The sequence below is a fragment of the Hipposideros armiger genome, unplaced genomic scaffold (genome assembly GCF_001890085.2).
Source record: "Hipposideros armiger isolate ML-2016 unplaced genomic scaffold, ASM189008v1 scaffold_71, whole genome shotgun sequence".
Taxonomy (NCBI): domain Eukaryota; kingdom Metazoa; phylum Chordata; class Mammalia; order Chiroptera; family Hipposideridae; genus Hipposideros; species Hipposideros armiger.
In genome coordinates this window covers 4,413,787-4,429,958 of record NW_017731421.1, presented here as the reverse complement: position 1 = coordinate 4,429,958, position 16,172 = coordinate 4,413,787, and the positions used below count along the sequence as shown (strand labels likewise).

At 33.0% G+C, this 16,172-nt stretch overlaps 1 protein-coding gene across 7 annotated transcripts in view; it reads left to right on the top strand.

Moving 5' to 3' along the window:
* Positions 1 to 16,172, top strand: part of WASHC4 (WASH complex subunit 4) — a 57,358-nt gene that overhangs the window by 28,566 nt on the left and 12,620 nt on the right. For all 7 annotated transcript variants that reach the window (XM_019642618.1, XM_019642616.1, XM_019642617.1 and 4 more), the window contains 10 exons: positions 486 to 602; positions 1,766 to 1,934; positions 2,201 to 2,355; positions 5,185 to 5,259; positions 5,555 to 5,659; positions 7,772 to 7,906; positions 9,601 to 9,709; positions 11,768 to 11,834; positions 12,286 to 12,372; positions 15,210 to 15,357. In XM_019642618.1, the coding sequence (XP_019498163.1) occupies positions 486 to 602; positions 1,766 to 1,934; positions 2,201 to 2,355; positions 5,185 to 5,259; positions 5,555 to 5,659; positions 7,772 to 7,906; positions 9,601 to 9,709; positions 11,768 to 11,834; positions 12,286 to 12,372; positions 15,210 to 15,357 (1,167 nt within the window). The remainder of the gene's footprint in view (positions 1 to 485; positions 603 to 1,765; positions 1,935 to 2,200; positions 2,356 to 5,184; positions 5,260 to 5,554; positions 5,660 to 7,771; positions 7,907 to 9,600; positions 9,710 to 11,767; positions 11,835 to 12,285; positions 12,373 to 15,209; positions 15,358 to 16,172) is intronic.

Genomic DNA, 16,172 nt, shown 5'->3' with positions numbered 1-16,172 from the left:
ATCATTTAATTTAATAAATTATTTTAAAATTTACTGCTAATGCTGTTTTGTACAATGCTATGCATATTTAATAAGCATTTATATACAGTCTGTAGTTAAATTTTATATTGATAATTTAATTTTAATGTATTTAACTCTTCCCCTCATAGTCCCAGACATTTTTCATTTCACTTGATTTTAGTTGATGTCACAAATCTGACATTAATTTGTCAGCAAGGTATATGTTATTCAGATCTTTCTGTTTCTTTAGGAAATAAGTATTTGAATGCTCAAGATAGGAAAGAATAAGTGAGTGTGAATTTTTTTGTATATTTAAAGTATATACTTTAAAGAATAAAATATGACTTCTCATATTTACTAAAGACAGTCGTATGAAAAAACAGCCTTCAGACTGAGTTTTTGTGTTTCAAGATAATTAACCTTTTAATATTTAGATTAGAGATCTGGTTTTTATAAATTCATGTACATTCTAATTTTTTCCTTAGTACATGTTCAGTGCCTTACGTGACTGTGTACCTGCTATGATGCATGCAAGGCATTTAGAGTCCTACGAAATACTTCTGGATTGCTATGACAAGGAAATTATGGAAATTTTAAATGAGGTAACATCATATTTAAGATTGAAAAGTTAAAACATGTATTTGGAATGCAGTGTTTGGAAAAGCTTTTTGGATTGAACCAGGCTTTCACATATTTAAAATTATTAGGTATAAGTCACTATCTAGAACAAATGAGTGATTTTTAGTTACAGTATCACTATTGTGCTTAAATTGGTCTTTTAATTTCTAATTTTTACATTGAAATCCAGACTGGGAACTTGGAATGATTTTTTTACTTTAGTAAACAGTATATTTGAATTTAAAATTGTATTTGTTAGAAGAATACAAATCAAAATTGGTTTAAATATTGAATGCTGCTAATGGTAACACAGTTAAGGCAACTTAACTATCAATATTTTATTGAACTTTATTTGGAAAGCTACTGACTAAAAAGGAGGAAATTATATATTAAAAAATACACTTGTGTAACATAAATAATTCAAATTCAATATAGTACACCCCTCCCTGTTTTAATGAAGTGTGTATTATAAACACTGATACCTTTAAAATTAAATTGCCATCTAATGATATTTTTATTTGGAGGGAGGAATTAAAAATGAGTAAATTTCACAATATAAACCTTATTCAGGTTTGAAGAAATTAGGGATATTTTCATACCATTTATTGTACTAAATATTTTTATTTAGAAATTAAAATATGTGTCCTGCCAATATTTAGAACTCCATGGTAGAACAGAAACGGTATTGAACTTCATTACCTTTAGCTCAGTGAATTTTGTGATTTTTATTGATTATTACAAGAAAGCTTTTTAAAAATTTCCTGTCTTGCATGTTCTAAGGACATTTTTTCATTGATTGTTCCCATAAATTTTGTGCTTTCACATTCTTTGTAATGAAGCCATCAGACATTAGCTTTTGATTTTCTTTCAGGGGTGTTATATTTAAAGGATTAATGAAAATAAAAGCTTAGTGTTTAACTGCTCCCTAGTCCGAAAAATTATTGTTTTAAAATAAAGAGCAAAGTAATTTTCAGTTTGCAATAAAAGTAATATTTTACCATAGAATATTTAGACTCTTAAAGCAGTTTGACAAATTTTTTCATTGTTGCACTGATTATAAAACTCTAATGGTTAAAGCATAGACACCTAGAGGAACTGTACAATTGGAATATTTTGAAAAATTAAGGTATCAATTCTTTGTGAATAGCATTTGCTGGACAAGTTGTGCAAAGAGATAGAGAAGGACCTACGGCTTTCTGTGCACACTCACTTAAAGCTGGATGATCGGAACCCTTTCAAAGTTGGCATGAAAGACCTGGCCCTGTTTTTCTCTCTGAATCCAATTCGTTTTTTCAATCGTTTCATTGACATTCGAGGTGAGTGTTCTGCTTTCCTTCTTAGAGTCATATTCTATATCTTTTTGCTTAACTATGAAAGAGCAAATAACAAAAATGGAGCTTTGAGTGTATCTTTTCTGCGTTAGTACATTTATTCTGTAATACTTTTTTGTTTTCTTCACTTTTATTTTCCTAGCACCTTGTTTTAAAGGAAGAAATTTAGTGTTCAAAGACAAGTTGTTTCCTTTTTAGTTTCCTTTCTCTTTTCTACTGTCTCAATAATCAAACATTTATTTATTTTGTAGCTTATGTAACTCACTACCTAGACAAGACTTTCTACAATCTAACAACAGTGGCTCTTCATGACTGGGCCACTTACAGTGAAATGAGAAATCTAGCTACTCAGCGTTATGGATTGGTTATGACAGAGGCACATCTTCCTAGTCAGACTTTGGAACAGGTATGGTATAAAATGTTTCTAGCATACTCTGATTGTAGCATGAGAACAGCATTTCTTTAAGAAATCTTTTTTTTTCCTTTTTACTTTATTACATTTTTTTTTTTTTATTGGGGAGTTGGGTGGATGGGAACAGTGCTGGGGAATTGGGGGAAGGGGAACAGACAAGTTGCGTTTTATTCTTCAATCTAGTTGTGGAGGACGTTGCTTCACTGGCCCAAAGCCCAAGTTGGCACCATCATTGCGCTCTTCCTGGGTGAGGTAGATCAGTCGCCGGCTTCTAGACGGCCGCTCACTGCGGCTGCTGGCCGCTCACGCTGGTTGCTCACGCTGGCTGCTGGCTACATACGGTAGCCCATGGCAACCCACTGCCACAGGGGCTGCAGCCTACACTGTCGCTGGCGACTCATCGGCAGCCCAGCTCCAGGTTGAGCTGTTGTTCGGCATCTTACCTGTAGAGGGCAGTGTCACTGGCCCTCATATGTGGGATCCGAACCGGGGCCCTCTGTCGTCCCAAGCCAGTTCTTAACCATCGCGCTACTCGGCCGGTCCTACATGTTTATGTTTAAGAAAATATTTGCTATCTAAAACCTTGTACTTGACAAGAATAAAAATTAGATAGTGCTAATTTGCTTTATGAAAGAATTTACCATAGGCTTCCTGTTTATACTTTTGTTGAACATTTGAAATAAAGGCATACCTCGGAGATATGACAGGTTCGGCTCCAGACTATTGCAATACAGTAAATATCACAAAGAGCAAGTCACAAATTTTTTGGTTTCCCAGTGCATATAAAAGTTAGGTGTACACTGTACTGTAGTCTATTATGTGTGCAATAGCATTATGTCTAAAAAAAATAGTGTGCATACCTTAATTAAAAAATACTTTATTGCTAAAAATGCTAACCATCTCCTGAGCCTGTTGGAAAAATGGTGCCGATAGACTTGCTTGATGCAGGTTTGCCACAAACTTTTAATCTACAAAGTGCAGTAAAGCAAAGCACAAAAAAATCAGGCATGTCTCTATACATAGATTTAGATTCAGCTTTTCAGAAACATTGGGATAATGAGGTGACTTCTGCAGAATTGTAAAAAGTTTAGTCAAGGTCATACAATTAAGGATTTTAAACCTACATGTAATATATAAACTTTAATATCTTAGGAAAAATGGTTAAATTTATATGATTATAACCATTTGTTCATAAAATGAGGAGTGCAAAGAAGCATTTAGCTTCACTAACTCAGTGAGCAGTATCTCAGTGCAATATGGCAGTATCTCGCAGTGCAAAAGTTTGTTTTCAGTTAATTACCATGTAATTCTCTCTAAGGTAATCTAGATACTATTTACCAAAAAAACATTTATTTAGTTCCAAAATTTGAGGATCATTATTTTTCCTTCATTCTACTGCATATAGGGACCATTTCTGGGATTAGTATGTACTGTATTTTGCTGTGTATAATGCACACTTTTTTGCCCAAATTTGTGAGGGAAAAATAAGGATGCACATTATACATGGGTAGTACTAATTTCATATCTATGTAAATGTTTTTAATTCTTTTATTTATGCTTATGAGTTAAAAGTGTAACTCTGGAAATCAATAACGATATCCGTATGCAAAATAATACCCTGGAATAAGATAATCAGTTTTGTTGAACTTACGACAAATTTGCAATGACGAAGAGTTCTTGGCCGTCTATGATAAATATGGTAAATTTGTTACCGGTACATAAAATTTCTTGTGCCTTGTGTCTGTTCTTATGTATTGTAATCATTTGTTAATTAAATTTCTTGTACCATAATATGTTAAAAATATAAATGCTGAAATTCCTCTGTAATACAAAAAACAAGTATCTAAATGTAAACAAACAAAAATTTGAATTAAAAAATTTAAATGAAAAATTTTTTTCTCTGAAAGTTTGGGCCAAAAACATTGGTGTGCATTATACACGGGAGCGCATTATACATGGCAAAATATGGTATATCCTTTCATTCATTTATACATTTAATAGTTACTAAAAACATGGCTAGACTGAACTATGTTTAGGGATACAAAAATGAATAGAAACAGTCTCAGCTCATGACTTATAGCCTAGTGGGAGAAAAAATGAGTAAACAAAATTTCAAATTAAAACATGAGAAATACTATGATAAAACTTAATCGAAGGGGTATTTTTCACTCCAGTTAGATAAGTTTTAGAACAATTTATATGATACCATTAGGTATTAGAGTAATAACTCAAGAATGAAGGATTCTTAATAATTTGTACATTAAAGGTGGTCTAGTGCAATTCAAAGAAGCATAGGGATTTAAAATTGGACTTTCTAAAAACCCCTGGATTCTGCCTCCTCCTAGCTATTTGACCTTAAAGAACTCCCTTAGCTTCATTTTCTTCAGCTGTGGAATTTAGAAGAATAACACCATATTTTTAAAAAATTACATGTAGAGAACTTTGCACAGTACCTAAATAATAGTATGTATTTTATAAGTATCACCACATAACCCCGGCTACCTTTTAGAATCTGGCCATTAGTTTACTTTGTAAAAAATATATAAAAGATCAGAAAGACAAAAATATTCTCAAGAATGGTGGGGAAATGATTTTGAGTCATGGATCCTTGAATATTTAAAGATAACAAGCAGCCACCTTTTCCCAAGGAAGTAGTCCTAATTGTACATGTTACAAGGCTCTTTTAACCTTTGGTCATACTTTTTGTATAGTTGTTTTTTAAAATAATATTGGGAAAAGTATTATAAATAGTAAGCTACTATATTGATACAAGTCTGATTATCTCAATAATAATAATAGGCCTTTGTGTGGACTGTTTTTTAGGGCCTGGATGTTTTGGAAATTATGAGAAACATTCATATATTTGTGTCTCGATATCTCTACAATCTCAATAATCAGGTTAGTAGGTTTTAGAACAAAAAATTTTTTGATGTGGGTGGATGTGGCTATATAGTAGGAAGGCTGAGGGGTAAAGAATTGATTCTCAATAGTGAAAGTTGGTAAAATAAGCAAAGGAAAAAATAATTGCTTAGAGATCATCTTGTTTACTCTTTTGCTTTGGTTATATTATCTTCTTAAATGACTTTACAATTAAATTATCTTTAATGAAGTAGATGCGAAAGTTTTTTTTGGATTACTGACCTGTTTTGCTATGGATTGTGTTGTTATTTAGCATAAGTTTGTTTCATTGCAGATTTTTATTGAACGGACAAGCAATAACAAACATTTGAACACTATTAATATTCGGCATATTGCTAATTCAATTCGAACACATGGCACAGGAATCATGAATACAACTGTAAGCACCTTTTTGGGGGGTTGGGTGGGTAATAGACCCTTGTTTAATTTGATAGTTTGGAAAATAGTTTTCTGATAGAATATTGTGGTCAAAGACACTACTACCTATTATACCTGAATTTCCATTTTTCTGGTTGATATAATTAAAATGTTTGGCCTTAAAATTTTGTTGGATGTGATGCAAGCTCTGTGACACAAAAGGCACTTTAGAATATCTTAACCATCTCAGATTCGTCATTATAAATAGCATTGAAAATTTGAGGACATCAGCATAAATGTGTGTGTGTGTGTGTGTGTGTGTATCTGTGTGACTGGCCTGATATTCTCTGAAAGTTGCTTTGGAAAGCAAATCATCGATAGCAGTTTACTTAATGTCAGTTATGCTCTTTTTTGGGGGAGAGGGTGCTAGTAATTATTCAATAGCCATAAAAATAGCAATTTACTAAAAATATTTTGAACCTTCTTAGAAATGGGCATTCAGTTACTTGAGGAAATCACTTAAACTTGTGTGCTATTGGGTTGTCGGAAAAGTCATGACGTATTTTTTCTGTGTTTTTCGTTGCAAAAATGTGTCATGACTTTTCCAACAACCCAATATTTTTCCTTCTATAGAGAAAGAGAAGTCTTTGAATTTACCTGTTTTTCAGAGCACACTTAGCTTCTTGAGGAAAGAAGAATGTGAATGCTTAAATGTAAAATATTATTAAGCATATTTGGGAATAAGTGAATAGGGAAGTTATGTAACTGGATAGTTACATAGGGACCTTTTTAGTATACAGTCGAAGAGGCATTGTAGTGTTTGAGCTGATGAGTGATGTGATTGGAGCTCTATTATAGTGGTTACCAATAGGGAAATGAGACACAGAAAGTTAGTTTCAAATTTAAAATAAGGAGTCATCCATGTAGCGATCATGTCAGAACCCTTAAGGATAAATAAACATTTACCTAATCTATCAAACATTCATAACATAAAATTATGCACACAGTTTATTTCTACAACACTGTGCTACACATTAGTGTGAGAAAAACAGACAATTCCTGCTTTCATAGGAATTAATCTGGCAGGGGATATAGCCGTTAATCAGTTAATCACACTAATGAAAGTAAATTCCTGATGTCTGATGATGATAAAGTGAGCACAGAGCAGAGATCAGAGGCTGGCAGAGTTACCCTCGATTAAGAGTGGGAAGGACAAAGAAACTATGTCTCCTAAGCCTACTACCACTAAAGTGACTAAGAAAAAGTAGTGTTTAAACCTCAAGAAAAGTTCTGAGAAAGCACCCATTTCTGTAACTGGCCAAATGAAGACTTACGTTTGTTAATGCAATTAGTAGTATTTGAGGGTGGTGGGATGGAATTTAGTACAGAGCTTCCTTCTGTAGGTCAGAATTAATCTTATGTTATTTTGACTTTAATCTCAACTCAAATCCTGCTTTTTCAGGGTTTTCTGAGTCTAGGTCAGTACCTTTTGTTATTCACTCTCAAAGCACCCACACTTCTCATTTTAGTAATTATTGCAGTTGAGATTTAATAATTTAACATATACTTGTTTAAAACATCTGTCATTCCTGTTAGAATATAAACTTCATGATGACAAAGACCACGTCTAGCGAGCGTAACAGGCACATCGCCTTGCACATGAGAGGGACTCAGAATATTTATGGACTATTGTGTATTTCCTGTTATCTTTGGGAAAGCTCAAAGAGCACCTTGTTTCTTACTTTAGTATCATTCTAGACACGAAGATTAGTAATAAGTAATCTTATAAATGGAGGAACATAGAAACTTCTGACTGGTTTCTGACGTAAAAACCAGAGTGTTGAATCTGGTTTTGTGATTCTCACTATAATTCTTAGTCCTATTATGAGAGTATTTTCCATTTTTTTCCCCTGTTTTTCCTTTTGTAGTAAAAATATTTAAGGGGAGCTTATAGAAAGTTCTGTAAATTTGGGCATTAAAATACTTTGTTTATTTAAATATTTCAGTTCCAGTGTGAATTAGACTATAAATATTAGACTTTATAAAATCTCATAAATTAGACTTTATAATATAAATAACAATGATTTAAAAATTTTTATATTAACTTTCCAATTTTTGAATTTTAATTTTATAGGTTAATTTCACCTACCAGTTTTTGAAAAAGAAGTTCTATATATTTAGCCAGTTTATGTATGATGAACATATCAAATCCAGATTGATTAAAGATATTCGGTTTTTCAGGGAAATCAAGGACCAAAATGATCATAAGGTATTTTACATAATCTTTTTAAGATAGTTTGGTATAACTGTTGAGTGTATAGCAAATGGTTATGATAACATTCATTATGAGGATCTCTGCTGGGGTTTTAGTTTTCTTTATTTTTCACATAATATCTCCTAGATTTGGCCTCCAAGTTTCTTATAATTTCCCTTATATTTCTTAGTTTTTGCATTCTCTGTAGGCTAAAGTGTAAGGAAAAATTAAATGATCAATGTAGCCTGGTATTAGTTTTCTTAGTTTATTTTAAAATAACACAAAAGCAGTACATGCTCATTTTGAAGCATTTAAACAATATGGAGTACATAAACTAAATATCCTCTCTCATTTCTCTTCCGTCCAGTTCCATTTTCTGGAGGCAATTGCTATTAAAAATGTGAAGTGATGCCTTCAACTGTCTGTGTGATAAACATATGTATTTGCATATTTGCACATATATTGCTTTTTTTCTAACAAGAATGGAGTAATACTATATATACTGTTTCGAGTGTGCTTATCACATGTCAGTACATGTAAATTTACCTTACTCTTTTTAAGAGTTGATAGTAAAGATGTATACTATAACTTATTTAACTTTCTCCTACTGATGAATATTTAGGTTTTTCTGATTTTTCAGTATTACAAAAAATGCTACAGGTAACATTCTTACACATTTATCTCTATGTATTTGGAGACTATTTCCGAAATACTTTCTTGAAGAGAAATTTCTAGGGCAAAGACTATGAATATTTAAAATTCTGATACATATTGCCAAGCACTCTAAAAATACTGTACCAGTTGACAATCCCACTTATAATTTATAAGAATGCTGTTTCGTCTTCACCCTCCAGGCTGAGTTTTCTCATATTGAGATGAAGAATTACTAGTGGTAACAATACAAAGGCATGTAGCCATTTGGATAGAGAATCAATAGGCTTATGTAGAGGGGTCATATGTTCGGTAACTATTTTAATTACCCATAAGCAACACCTAGCCCCAACCTCCTTGTATACTAGTTGGTAGTTCTCTTCAGTGTCAGAGCAGAAAAAAACTGCTTTCTAGTAAAATAATAAAATTTTAGATTACAGTTATTACTAGAAAATTGTAATAACTATCTCATTTTTATTGAACAGAAATTACTAGTATTCAGATAATCATGCTATTGTTGTGTAAGAATTGTGTGCATTTGTTATTAATGTAAAGCTAGTACTCTCCTAATTATTTTAATCAGCTAAGACTTGAAAAATCATTTCTTATTGGTGATGGTAACTAGAAATTTTAGCTTAGGTGCTATGTGTTGTTTGGGAAGGAGTATGTTTAAATAAGTCCCTAATACCTACTAAGTCCACAGAAATGTGGTCACACATCTCTGAACAAATGTTTCTCAGAGGAATTGGTTTCTTCTATCTAATAGAGTAGTTGGGTATTGGGAAACTAATAATAGTGGGAAACTTTAGTTTGGTGGCATTAATAATTATTCCCCTTAGCTAATGTCAAAAAGAAGTTTATTTTATATTGACCCTGAAACATTGGTAGTTTTTGTGCTATACGTTTTTTTGTCATTAGACTTGAGTGATTTTTTTTTTTCTTAAGCACAATGGAAATACAAAACGAGAAAGGAAAGTGGTATTGGCATGGTTAATTTGTTAGGCATTTTATGCTTTAGGGGGTTTATAATAAAGGTAGTTTTTAAATTATCTCTCTAGTATCCTTTTGAAAGAGCTGAAAAATTCAATCGAGGCATCAGAAAACTTGGAATAACCCCAGAGGGACAGAGCTACCTTGATCAGTTCAGGCAGCTCATCAGCCAAATTGGTAAGTTATTATCAAAGTGTTAGGAAATAAAGTACAAATCCCAAGAATCTATGTCATTCATTAAATACAGATAATCTGTGCGTGTCTGAGTTCAACTTTATTCCACTAGAGTAACTTTCTTGCCAAAAGTTTTTCAAGTATGATTAGATGGTTGGTGCAGAAATAATTGATAGACTGTGGACTAATGTAAGTTAAATAAAACCTTTTCAATTAAATTAAAAATATATTTAATAATTCATCTCAAAGACCATACTCATAATAATAGTCAACTGGTAACTATTAGGTACCTGCTCTGTTTAAGGCACTATTTTGGGCCTTTAAAAGAGGTTTCCTCAAGCTGCAGCCTAAATACAAAAGTATAAAATTTTTATGTGAAAAGTTAATAATATAAGTTAATAAGTTACATATAAATTTAAAGATGAAATATTAAATGTTATTCTATGCTATACTATTTCATATTTATATATAATTTCTTGATTTGTCCTACGTTACAAGTAGAACTTGTCTGAAATGTGTTACATTATATTTAAAATCAAGGACTATTTAAAAATAATCACAGGTTAATAAAGCTTTATATTCACTTGAGCTTTTCACATGTTTTCTCTATCAGTGTCCTCACAATAACTGTGAGATAGGCATGTAATCACTATTTTAAAGATGTAAAAAGAAAAACTCAGAGGAATAAATAAGGGGTGTTTCTGGGACTTAACACCAGGGTTTTTCAGTTCTAAGTCCAAAGGTGTTTTATGTTCTTCACAGTTGTAGGCACCAAACAGTTACTAAATTCTTACCATATTTGGTAAAATTATGCCTCCTGAGATTCACTCATTCATTTATCAAACATTTACTAAGAGCCAGTTATACCAAATATTCTTCTAGATGCTGAGGATACAAATAGCCTGTGTTTTTAAGGGCCTGTAAATTTACTAGTGGGATAGATATTATAAGCATTTAGTTCTGTAGTCACTGAACACTAGCTTAACTTTTATAAATTAATTAGTTTAAATATTAGACATTTCTATTATGAAATAGTACAAGAACTTAGAGAATTTTATCTTTGTAAATTTATTATTTTAAACTATTTAATAGTGAGGTATTGTCAAGTAAGTACTGTTTTATTTATATGGACATTTGATGTCATATTAGACAGTAAACTTCTGGAACAATAATTCTTAACCCTTCTTTGGGAATCGGTTGGAAACTCTGGATTGCTTCCCTGAGAGTAAGGCCTTATGCACATACACATGCAGTTTTGCATGTAATCTGGGGGGGTTCGGGTGCTTCAGGTTAGAGTCCATGGGCCTCAGATTAAGAGCTATTTTTCTAGAGCAGTGTTGCTTAAAACTTCACTTATTCACAACAATATGAGCATTTTTTCCCATATGAATACTGCCTGATTCATATTTTTATACTTTTTAAAAGTGTAATTTTTATCCTATGAAATAATTGTGAAATCACAAGATTAGTATGCCAGTCATTTTTTCCCACTAATACACATCAAAATAAATACACATCTTTCCCCTAATACACAGAAAAATAATACTCGTTTGCCACCAGGATGCATTCCATAGTTGGGGAATATTATCCTTTTCACTTTGTTCCCAGCATTTTACTCTTTATTCTCTTCTTAGAAAATATAAATTCTTTAACTCTGCTTATAAAACATTGTAATGTGCTTTGAGTCTGTTAAATATTTTGAGAAAAGGAGCAAGGAATCTCAGAGCTCAGAGCAAAGTGAGAAGTCCCGCTTTTTGCCTAATCACCTGCCTTAGCAATTTAAAAAAATTTAATGTAGTCAGCATTTAATTAGTTTACCAAATGAGTTACATTTATTCTTAAAAGGTTTAACATAGATGTATGTAAATATGCACATTTATGTAAGTGCACAGATACTTGTTTCATTTTTATGAAGCAAGAACTGAAGTAAAATATTGCACAATCTTTTGGTACTTAGGATCGGACACCGTGTAATTGGTATTGTGTATAACTGTATTCCTGATTATTAGAATTTAGGGTTATTTGTGTAAATATCTGATTTTTTTGTGTGTGGTTTTTAAGGTAATGCTATGGGCTACATACGAATGATAAGATCTGGTGGTCTTCATTGTAGCAGCAATGCCATTAGGTATGGATGCAGACATCATTTTTGCTTTGTTTATTCCATTAAAATTATGTTGTTTAAATCTATTTGAAATAGTATTGTAGAAAAGGTTTTTGTTTTTTTCTTGTTTATATATTTTGATACAAAATATGGGAGAAAAACCATTAATTCTACTAGTTAAATTCTCTTAAAATTTAAGACTACAGCAGGCCTTTGAACATTTTTATATCTCTTAAAGTTAATTTATTTTAATCAGTATAGTTTGTGAATGGTTCTAGTGGTTACATGATTTTAAGGATTAAAATTTGATTATTAATATACAAAATTGGGAACTATAGTGGTGATATTAGTAATATAACTGAAATGCAAAATTCTTGTCAAATATATAGTAGAAAAATTCGGAGTCCTGCAAAAAAGTCTGTGTCAGTGTTATGTACTTATCTTGCCTTAATAAACTTCCTCAATTCTTATGTAGATTTGTGCCTGATCTTGAAGATATTGTAAATTTTGAAGAACTAGTAAAAGAAGAAGGTCTTGCAGAAGAAACATTAAAAGCAGCAAGGTAATCTAATTTTGGAATAACCTAAGTTTGGAGATTTTTAAAAAGTATGTGTTTACATAAAACATTAAATGGAGGGTAAACATAAATGGGTATGTCACTTTTTATTATACAAGTTGTGATCTCAGTTTATGAAATACAATGATTTCTCTTTTAAGACTGTAGTATTCTGAGTTCTTTGCAACTTCACAAAAAAGGGATCTTGTAGTACATGCTAATGCAGTAGCCACTACCCACATGTGGCTAGTGAGCATCTGAAATGTGGCTAGTCCAAATTGAAATGTGCTAACGTGTATATAACTAATTTTGAGGATTTAGTATAAAAAATGCCAAATAGCTTATTAATAAAATTCACTTCACCTGTTTCCTTTTACTATTTTTATATTTCTCTGTGATAACACTGTTTTAGAATACCTGTCCTTCATTTTATGTCGCCTAGAGCAGCAGTGTCCAGTACAGTAGCCACCACCATGTGTGTTGTCAAGCACTTGACAGAGACCTAGTGGGACTGGAGAGCTGAATTTAAAATTCTATGTCATTTAAATTTAAATAGCTAACAGCTGTCTTGTTGGACACAGTGCAGGTCTATAGGCTTGAGTCAGTAGTGATTTTGAAACACAATTTAAAACTTGATAGAGGCATGCAGAATTAAGAAAACTAAGTTTTATTATTAATAATTATAATAGTTTTTTTTTGTTTGTTTGTTTTTAGCTGAGCCATCCTTATAATAGTTTTTTGAGTCAGACATGAAGGGGCACCCCTGGACAAAGTGGAGATAATTTGAATATAAAAAAAAATAATGGTAGAAATCGATTATAATATATTGAATAAAAAAATAAGCCATGGGTCATAGTGGTGATAAGAAAGGTTGAAGGAGCAGAGGGAACGTGTTTTTACAGAAGAATGCCAGCTAATAAATATAGAAGGAATGAGAAAATTTAGGAGGGAAAAATCACTGTTTTGCGGTTACCACTATAATACTTGAAATCAGACAAAAATCATCAATAAATTCTAAAATATTTTTGAAGAACAGAGTATTCACAAATTGTTTATTAATCACAAAGGATAAAACATCTTTATAATGTAAATATTCTACATTAACCAAGTGATCAAGCAGCATCACCAGTAACGGGACACACTGACATTATGTGGCCCCCTGATGCAGTGGGATAGCAAATAGTCATGCTGTGTTCTTGCCAGAAATGTTTGCTCTGAATTTATTATGAGGAAACCATCTGAGTCATCCAGAATGGGGGGAATTCTACCAAACTCCTAGCCTAGACTCTTAAAAAATACCACGTGTCATGAAAGACAAAAAGGTAAGGAAAGTATTCTAGAGGAGGAGACTGAAGACCTGACAGCCAGATGCAGTGGGTGATCCCTAATCATATCCTGGAGAAGAAAAAAAAAATAATGCTGTAAGGGACATTTGGGCGATAATTGTGGAGACTTGAATATGTATTTATTGTATGTTAGATAATACTGTATTTTGGGGTATAATAATATATTGTGGCTTTGTAGAAAAATGTCTTGGCTCTTAATAGATTTATACTAAAGTATTTATGGGCTAAGTAACATGAAGTCTGCATCTCTTAAATGTGTCAGGAAAAAATAATAAATGTAGCAAAATGTTACATGGTGAATCCAGCTGAAGGATATACAGGTGCTCATTATACTGTACTTTAACTTTCGATAGGCTTAAATTTTTTAACATAAAAAATGTGCTGGAAAATGCATGTGTGCATTTTTATGAAAAGAAGGCTCCAACACAGAACTAACTGCTCTGAAATAAATAGCTTAGTTCTTTGCCAAGTTAAAGAAGCCATGTATAGTTAATAAACTGTTTGAAATCACATGCCCTGAAATGATTAAAAGAGTTTGTGCAGTATATCAAAGAAGAAAATTAGATCGTTACCTCTTATTAAATGATATCATTCATTTAAAAATTGATGACCTTTAAAAAATATTTTGAAGCAGTTCAAAGAGGCCAGAGATACTGGGATGTTGTCTTTTAAGATGTCCAGATTGGGAAGCTAAGTTCTTAAAAAGGAGTCAGGTTTCAGTGGAGATAAGGAGGTGTAGAAGAAGCATTCATTAGTGCAGAGATTTAAGATGAAGAGGAATTTATTTATAATGAAATGGAGTTCTACAGGGCTCCTTGTGGGAAGAAGAAATACAAAGCTATTATTTTAAATGCCAAGATGCCCTACATACTCGGTTTTAGAGACTAAGTTAATTAAACAATATTGAACAGCTTCTGTTGCTAAGAAAATAAGTTCATTCTGAACTGGAAAGAAATTTACTTAGAAATGTCTTATAATGTTTTGTACTTTTGAGTGTTCTCATCTAAGCTGATGAGAGACAGGTTTAAAAAGCCACATTTTTTTTTTTTTTTTAAGATTTTTATTGGGGCATTGCGGGGATGGGAACAGTGCTGGGGAATTGGGGGAAGGGGAACAGACAAGTTGCCGTCTTTTTGTTCTTCAGTCTTGTTGTGGAGGACGTTGCTTTACTGGCCCAAGTTGGCACCATCATTGCGCTCTTCCCGGGTGAGGCAGATCAGTCGCCGGCTTCTGGACGGCTGCTCATTGCGGCTGCTGGCCACTCACGCTGGCTGCTGGCAACTCACGGCAGCCCAGCTCCAGGTTGAGCTGTTGTTCAGCATCTTAGCTGTAGAGGGCAGTGTTACTGGCCCTCATATGTGGGATCCGAACCGGGGCCCTTTGGGGTCCCAAGCCAGTTCTTAACCATCGCGCCACTCGGCCGGCCTCCTTCCCCCCCTCAAAAAAGCCATATCTTTTGAGAAAGGAGTCAAGTAAATAATTTTTTTTGCATTTTAGGCATTTGGATTCAGTCCTCAGTGATCACACACGAAATTCTGCCGAAGGCACAGAGTATTTCAAAATGCTCGTAGATGTTTTTGCGCCAGAATTTCGAAGGCCAAAGAATATACATCTCCGAAATTTCTATATCATTGTTCCCCCTCTGGTGAGTATTTTTATTATTTATTTATTTTTTTTATTTTTTTCAGTTGTGGGTCAGTGTAGCCACCATCCCAATGCGGGAGTGGAACCAGCTGCCTTGTTGTTAAGAGCACGCTCTCTATCCACTGAGCCATCTGGGTGGCAGCTCAGCTCAAGGTGCCGAGTTCAGTCTTTAGTTGTGGTGGCATAGCCCACCATCTCGAACAGGCAACCTTGTTGTTACACCAGCTGAGCCATCCTGCCACCCGTTGGCAGCTCAGTGGCAGCTCAGCTCGGCACAGCTCACTGGCCCATGTGGGAATCTAACTGGCATCCTTGTTGCCCAGAGTGCACACTCTTTTTTTTTTTTCCTGATAGTTTATTATTGGTGTGGTGAGTATTTTTGGAATCCAAAATGAATTTTTAAAACATTGAATAAATAGATCCAATTTCTTTGCAGCAAGGAGTGCACACAGATTTTTAATGTCTTTCTGGTTGTAGATAAAACTAAATATGTCAGTAATGTGGTCTAGAATTTGCATTTATTAGCTGTGCAGAATGAGACTCATAGTTAAGATAGATTCTTATTTGTTTATAACCGCCAGAGAAAACTGGTGTGATTTAAATCACTTGAGTGTGCACCATTACATATATATCATTTTGGGGCTAAATTATACTACATAATCATTTTAAGTGATCAATGTAGATTAAGTTTAATCGCATCATGTTATAGCATGAAGTTATCTCCAATACAGCTCTTAAAAGCAGTGTTAGAGGACAACTTTTTTCTAATCAGTAATAAATATTAACATCTAGACTAAATTTTTAGTGCTTCCTCGT